The following is an 8224-nucleotide window of genomic DNA, read 5'->3' as shown; positions in this document are numbered from 1 at the left end:
TAGATCTTTCGTCCTGGTTTCGGTCCTATACCGTTTTTACCCTTCCTTCAGGGGGGGGACTTTGGGTCTGCCGAGGACTGAGCCGTCCTCGGCGATATTCACAGGCTATTTTGTCGAGCTTGGGCCATAGCCCTCCTCGGCTTGGGCCTTCGGATTTTCCCCAGGTAGATGGGCCCGGCCCGTAAATCATTTGGGCCCCACAATTATTATTATTATTATTATTATTATTTTGAGAGAGATTATTATTATTATTAAAGAAAGGAGAACCGCAACTTTTGTGGTTAATAGTTAGAGCTTTTGATTGTATTTATCGTCTATGAAATATAAGGTTTTCCTTGAATTTATTATTAATTATTATATTTTTCTTATATTGACTTGTATATATATATCTATATGTGTAAAGTGATATTTATTATCTAAATAAATTAAAATGAATGAAATTTGTATATGTTTCACAATTTTTAAAGTTATAATATACTCTAGTTGTGTAATATATATGAAATTTATTTAATAGAAAATATTGATCTAAAATGTTTAAAAAACATTAATTGTGATTAGTAATTTACTATGATTTAAAATATATAGTTCACAATTTAAAAACTGACTTCATGAAAAATTGTTTTTGAGCTATACTTAAACTATGTGAGAAAATGATGTATTAAATCATATTATTAACATATTTTTTGTGTATATATATATATATATTATTCTTTCAATTTAAAATTTCTTGGTATATTTAACTTTACCCTCTAAAAATATTTAGAACCGTACCATTAATCATGGTAATACTTGATTGAGACTCAATAACTACTCCATGTTCGTATTTTATGTTGGTGCAAATACAATAATAATGGAAATAACACAATGAGAAACTGAATAATACTTCTAAATATTATTAATTCAATGAGAAAAATTACACAACACTATTTGGACTGAGGTGCGACACTCGCTCTCTTTAAGGAGATTCAAGCCTTTGGTTGGCTAAACTTTGTAATCGGTGCAGACCTTCTCTGACTTGTCTCCTCCATAATACAACAACCCAACAATATACACACTAAAGCATTGTGCTAACTATGTTGACGTTAATTGGTCAAGATTATTAGCTAACAATCGTGAATACTACTACACTAGTATATATTCAATGGTAGAGCCACGTTGGGATTGAAGGGGGCCTCCCCAACCCCCAATATTTGAAAAAAAATTAGTATATATATATATAGTAGAGTTATTTTAATAAAGAAATGTTGTATTAATAATATTTTTATAACAAGTTTTAAATGACAAGTTATTATTAGTTGTTACGGGTGCACAAAAAAGTTATTTAAGTTGTAGATTAAAATTAGAACTAGTAGCAATTTATCACTTAAAATTTATTATGAAATTATTGTAAAAATATCGTAGAAGTAGCACTTAAATTATCCTCTTCCACTAGATGACCATGTGTGTGGTTAAAATACTTCCTACAAAAGCAAGTGTGTAGCTTTGTAGGCTACTTCCACTTTACCATGTACTTTTATTTTATTTTTCATTTCGTTTGATTTGACTTTTCTTATATTTTTATTTGTTCTTAATATATTAAAATAATCAATATATCCCAACATTATAAATGTATATGATTAAAATATATTACTTTTATTATTTAATTTATATATAAAATAATATAACAACACGTGTGTGGTTAAAATACTTCCACAAGTGCTTAGTTGTGTAGGCTACTCCCACTTTACCATGTACTTTTATTTTATTTTTCATTTTGTTTGATTTGACTTTTCTCATATTTTTATTTGTTCTTAAAATATTAAAATAATCAATATATCATAATAATATAAATGTATATGATTAAAATATATTATTTTTATCATTTAATTTATATATAAAATAATATAACATGTATTTGGTTGTAGTTATAGATATTTTTTTTATATATTGAAATTTGAATGATTTTTTGTCTTTTATTTAAAAATCTTTAAATTATTAGTATTTTTTTAAAAAAAAAAATTTTAGTCATTATATTTAATGGGTGATAATTTAATTTGGAAAATCTAGGTTCATGGACAAGTTTAGGAGATGGTAATTCAGAAATAATACACTTTTGAGTTTTGATTATTAAATTGTATGTACATTACTATTAGTATGGATATAATTAATATATACACAAAAAATAATTAATTGTCTAATTTTATGTTTGGCCCCCCCAAATATAAATTCTAAGCCTTTGGTTTATTTAAACAAAATAACAGTTACTTAGAATCATATAAGAGCATTCACATTTGGGGATGCAAAAATGTATTTATTTTACATCCTCAAAATCTACTTTATTTATTTTCCTATTCTATTTTGCAATTCACCCAACATCGGAGTTTCTATTTTTACTTACAACTCATTAAAAATAATATAAACTATACTAATAAATAATATAAACAAATCAATTCTACAATAATGTGACAAAAGAGAAAGGAAAGAGAAAATATTTGAGAACAACTTTTTTTTTACAACCTAGCTACTGTGAGTTCTTATAAATGAGAACTCATTGTAGTTAGGTTGTAGAAATTTTTGGGTTTACACACTTGGGTAGAGCATGTTTTTGGTGTGCGGGGTGTAAAATAGCAACTGGGGAGTTTTACACTCCTCAATGCTATGCTCTAAGAATATGTTTTATATGTTGAATAGAATTGTAATATATATATATATATATATATATTAATAGAATAGAATTATAAGTGGAGTTATGGTGTGCCCTTGTGTTAGAACCCCATTCCCTCTCTCTTGTGTGTGTGTGTGTGTGTTTGTTTCTAAAAAAAAAAGAATTATAATAGAATAGAGAGACCAGCTAGATTACAAGTTTCAGACTTCAATCTTTGACAAGTGTCACACTCTCTAACCAACTTCCTTACATCTGCCCTCAAACCAAGCCAATAGAAATCTCTTTTAACCCTATGTAAGGTCTTAAGAAATCCTGAATGACCTCCTAAGGGATTGTCATGAACCTGATGCAAAACAGCAATCTTCAAGGCTTCATAAGTGCCTAGGTAGATCATCCTTTTGTACAACAACAAACCATTCTGTAGAGAATAACCCTTAGGAACATTCTTCCCTAAATTCAAAGCTTGTAAAATACCCTACAACTGCTGATCCGTGGAATAGCTTGTTTTAAGGTCAGTCAACCAAGCTGGGAATGGAAGAAAGCATACACAAAACTCCTTCTTAAGAGTCCAAATCATCCTCAAAAGTAAGATTCACAGATTTAGCCTTGCTAGACAGCACATCTGAAGCCAAATCATCCTCAGTTTCAACTTTCCTAGACAATGCATCAGCCACAAGGTTATCCTTACCTTTTTATATTGAAGCACAAAGGCATACCCCAATAATTTGGCAAATCACTTCTGTTGAGTAGGAGTACCAATTTTCTACTCTAATAGGTACATAAGACTTTGTTGATCAGTTCTAACAATGAAAGGTCTACCAACCAAGTAAGCTTTCCACCTTTTGACAGCAGTAACCAGAGCCAATAACTCCTTTTCATAAGTAGATAAGGCCAAATTCCTACTTTTGAGGGCTTGGCTATTAAAGGCAATAGGCCTGCCTTGCTGCATCAAGACTGCTCCCAGCCTTTTTCTTAAGGCATCACACTCTATGACAAATGTATTATCAAAATTTGGGAGAGCTAACATAGGTGGTTGAACCATGGCAGCCTTCAATTGTTGGAAAGCTTGCTTAGACTCTTTAGACCAAGAAAATGCATCATTCTTCAATAGTGTAGTTAAGGGAGCAGCAATCTGACCATATCCCTTAACAAATTTTCTATAGTAACCTGTGAGCCCCAAAAACTCTCTCAAGGACTTAAGATCAGTAGGGGTAGACCTCTGCTATATGGTAGCAATCTTCTTAGGGCCAGTATGAACCCTAGCACTAGTGATAACATGCCCTAGGTACTCCACTTCATTACAAGCAAATTTGCTGGACCTTTTAGCATACAATTTATTTAAAGCCAAAACCTCTAAAACAGATCTCAGATGGGTCACATGCTTAGATAAAGAAGTGCTATAAACCAAGATATCATAATTAAAAAAAAAAAAAAAAAAAAAAAAAAAAAAAAAAAAAAACAAATTTCCTAAGATAAGGCTTAAAAACCTGGTTCATCAAGGATTGGAAGGTTGAGAGAGCATTGGTTAAGCCAAATGGCATTACCAAGAACTCATAATGCCCTCATGTGTTTTGAAGGCTGTTTTAGGCACATCCTCCTCCTTCATCTTGATTTGATGGTACCCTGATCTCAAATCAAGCTTGTAAAAGATAATTGCTCCATTCAACTCATCTAACAACTCATCAATAACTGGAATTGGAAACTTATCCTTCATAGTGATGTTATTCAATGCTCTATAATCATTGCACATCCTCCAAGACCCATCTACCTTACTTACTAACAAGACAGGTGAAGCAAAAGGACTAGTGCTATTTTTGATTGACCCAACAAACAACAGCTTTCTCACAATCTTCTCAATTTCATTCTTTTGATAGAAAGGGTATCTATAGGGTCTCTGGCAGACTGGCTGAGAGCCCTCCATGAGAGTGATCTGGTGTTCATGACCCCTCACAGGTGGTAGACCTGTAGGAGTCTCAAAAACCTCTCCAAATTCCTGTAATAACAACTCCACTTCTATAGGCACAGTATCTTCCAACACCACACCAGCTGCAGGAGTGATTTGAAGTAGAAAACCCTTCCTCACTGATCCCTTGAGCAACTGATTACAATCCATGAAAAAAGTGCCTGAAGGGGGACTTAAACCCTGCACCAAGACCTGTTGATCCTTATAATGGAATTTCATAGTTAAAAACTGAAAATCCCAATATATCACACCCAAAGTACTCAACCACTGAGTGCCCAACACAGCATCACAACCCCCTAATGCCAAAACATGAAATTGAACACAAAATTCCACTCCTTGCACACACACTGGTACACTATTACAAAAACCTTGAGTTCTCACCACAATACCATTAGCCACCTTAACCTCCAAAATTCTTGAAACATCAACCTTTAACTGTAGACTAGAGACCAATAATGCATCCACAAAATTATGAGTATTACTTATGTCAACAAGTATCACTAACCCACTGCCATTAATCTTGCCCCTAACCCTCATAGTGCCTGGTGTAGGAGTTTTAGTTAAAGCATACAATGTAATTCCCACATCTTCTTCTTGTTCAATTGGTTTATTAAGATCACTGCCCACTTCCTCATCCACCTCAGTAATTTGCACTCCAGATTGCAGTTTTGGTATTATATCCATTCCCTCTAAAAGAAACAATTTAACATTTTTACACTTATGCCTAGGCCCCCTTTTCTCATCACAATTATAACACAACCCTTTCTTTCTCCTTTCATCCATTTGAACAGGAGTAATTCTCTTAATTGGTATTTTTGGCTTAGTATCTAACACTGCATTACTTTTAGGTAAACCAAGAATGGAAGTGTTACCTGATTCTTGTTGGTACCTGATGCTCTTCTTGCTGCTCCACACATATTCTTCTTGAATCTTGGCTAGTCCAAAAGCTTCATTCAAGGATTGAGGATTGAGCATTCTTACAGGTAATCTTATTTCATCCTTTAAACCACTCAAGAAGTAGCTGAGCTTATGTAAAGGAGAAAGGCCCTTGACTTTGTTAGACACAACTTCAAATTCTGCCTTATACAAGGCCACAGTTAAAGTTTGCCTCAACCTGGTCAACACCTCCATAGGATCATCATAAGCACTAGTCCCAAATCTCACATGTAAAGCTAGTACAAATGATTCCCAATCAGAGAACACCCCTGCTTCTTCTACTTCTTGGAACCAAATCAATGCCTCCAAGTCCATGTGGAAGGAAGCTATCAATAGCTTTTCTGCAATTGGGGTTTGATAATACCCAAATTACTGGTTAGCTTCGTAAACCCAAGTAGCAGGATCAATGCCTAAGAATTGTGGAAGATCCAACTTCACAAACTTTGCAAGTGACAAGGTTGAAGAACTTGGAATTGAATTTGATTGCACATTTCTTTGAGGTGAATTTTGATTCCCATCTATGGAATTCAGCTATTGTAAGATCACATTGATGTTCTAATTCATCTCGTTCAAGGTTCTGGTATGAATGCCTTGAATCTTTTGCATTTCTTGGATGTCCCTGTTATGGTGATCAGAGGTAGTATGGAGAGAAGCAATGGCTTCATTCACCATATTCATGGCAGCGGCTCGTGTCTCAGTCAAAGTAGTGCAGGAATGATGCTCTGATACCAATTGTTAGGAGCAGAGTATGGTGGTTATGTCTCTAGCTGGTTTTGAGGTCAATTGGTCCTCCAAGAAGAAAAGAGATAGAGAAGAGAGAAAATGAATTGAATTATGCTTTACTCATTACTTGAATCTGTACAACAATCCATTCTCACCTTTATACATCTTCCCACCCTTTAACTAACTTTGAACTACTAACTAACTCTCCCATTCCAGTTGTACACTCACAACTGACTCACAACTAACTACCACTCTCAATGCTAATCACTCTTCAATTGCTACTCACTCACTTTTACATCCAATCATAGGCCTACTTGTGTAACACCAATACTAATCCTATCAATATTTTAGAAATCTAGAACTTTATTTTGTCAAATATTTAAAACACTAAAGAGTTTTTTAGTTAAGCCTCCATATCGTAAAAGTTTCACTACTAATTAGTACTAGAGCTTTTGCAAAAAAGATTATAGAGCCTTAATTAAGAAGTTTTTTAAATTTCTTGAAACTCGAATTTGGAGGATTGAAAATATTCTAGTTTTTCATTATGTTTGTTTGGTATAGAGAATAGAAAATTGGAAGGACAAAAAATAACTATATACTAGGTTGTAATTCATGTTTACACACATAAATATTCAACAATAGTGATGATAAAATGATCTTACCTAAGTAAACGGGGGTGATTATTTTGATTTTCATACTGACTATTTTGAATGAACAACTTTACATTAAAATTAAGAAAATTAAAATGGACATTTAGCGCAAAATTAGACTATAATTAAAAACTAATCTAGATTCAATTTGGATTATGATTATGTTTTGACTTTAATATAATATATATGATACGATTTTTTTTGTTGAGAAAAAAGAATGAGAAAACGGAAAAGATTGTTTACATATATTTATTATTATGCTCCTATTATCAAAGATATATATATATATATATATATATATATATATTTTTTTTTTTTAATAGTATGTGAGAAGTAATTTTTTCTCTCTCATTATTATCTAATAAATATTACATATTATCTCTATGTGTGCGTGTTTTGAAAATCTAAATTTAAGTGTTTATTTTATTTTATTTTGTGTATATAGGATAGAGTTCAACATCTCCACGATTTTTTTAATAATTTGATATCTGGTAGGGAAAGAATTTGAACAATAAACATCTTTGTTGGAAATACTAAAAAATACCAATTTAATTACAAATTTCTTTACAATATTTCCATGATTAAATTAACAAGTAAAGTGCCAAACTATAAAAATCCCACCTCCCATGGGCACACAAAATATAAGGAGTGTGGAACTCACATATCAGTGAGACATAGATCTTATGAGCCTGTCTCAGTAGATAGTTTCTCAAGAAGGAGATGGACAAAAAACAACCAACCAAACAACTAGTAGAAACAAAACCCATTTCAAAATGGAGAGAGAGAGAGAGAGAGTGGAAACCACTTGGACACCCTTTGTTATGAGTTTATCTCCAATTTCCTTTCTGAACCAAACAAAGGAAAATACCAATTTTCGTTCTACCTATCTCTCATCATTTTTCTTTCTGTCCATTTTTCAACCTGATAAAAAAAACACAAAAAAAAAAAAAAAAAAAAGGAATTTTATATAGTGCTTGAAAACTCTTTTCATCATTTTTGAATCTCCCTCCCCTTATGTATCTCAAAACCAAAAAATAAAAAAAAAAAAAAATATATATATATATATATATATCTATTTTCCCAACTTTCATACTTTATAGCTCTTAAAATTTTCTGATTTTGAAAAGCAGACAAGACTTGTAGCGAGGCAATTGTAAAAATTACTACCCAAGCAAAACTGCAAAAGCAATTGGCACAGCGTGTTCTCTCTTCACGATGAAATATTTTGAAGTAGCTTGTTTCTTTTATGGATCAAATGATTCAAATATATACAAATTCTTATAAGTTTTGACAGGGGAAACGTCTGTT

General features: G+C 32.2%; 1 protein-coding gene across 1 annotated transcript; it reads right to left on the bottom strand.

Annotated features, from left to right (window-relative positions):
* Window positions 1-3204: 3204 nt before the first annotated feature.
* LOC115957104 lies at window positions 3205-5858 on the bottom strand. Its single transcript, XM_031075334.1, has 3 exons — window positions 4196-5858; window positions 3464-3811; window positions 3205-3332 (listed from the first exon to the last, which is right to left on the bottom strand). The coding sequence occupies exons 1-3, from the start codon at window positions 5856-5858 to the stop codon at window positions 3205-3207; spliced, it is 2139 nt and encodes a 712-aa protein (XP_030931194.1).
* Between the last annotated feature and the right edge of the window lie 2366 nt (window positions 5859-8224).

The sequence above is a fragment of the Quercus lobata genome, chromosome 8 (genome assembly GCF_001633185.2).
Source record: "Quercus lobata isolate SW786 chromosome 8, ValleyOak3.0 Primary Assembly, whole genome shotgun sequence".
NCBI classification, from domain to species: Eukaryota; Viridiplantae; Streptophyta; class Magnoliopsida; order Fagales; family Fagaceae; genus Quercus; species Quercus lobata.
This window is presented reverse-complemented; position numbering and strand designations above follow the sequence as displayed.

Coding starts and splice junctions, on each gene's coding strand:
- LOC115957104 (XM_031075334.1), bottom strand. CDS start 5,858: ATGGACTTGGAGGCATTGATTTGGTTCCAAGAAGTAGAAGAAGCAGGG. Junction 3,812..4,195: donor AACACATGAGGGCATTATGA/GTTCTTGGTAAT, acceptor TGGGGCTCACAG/GTTACTATAGAAAATTTGTT. Junction 3,333..3,463: donor GTGGAAAGCTTACTTGGTTG/GTAGACCTTTCA, acceptor CAATATAAAAAG/GTAAGGATAACCTTGTGGCT.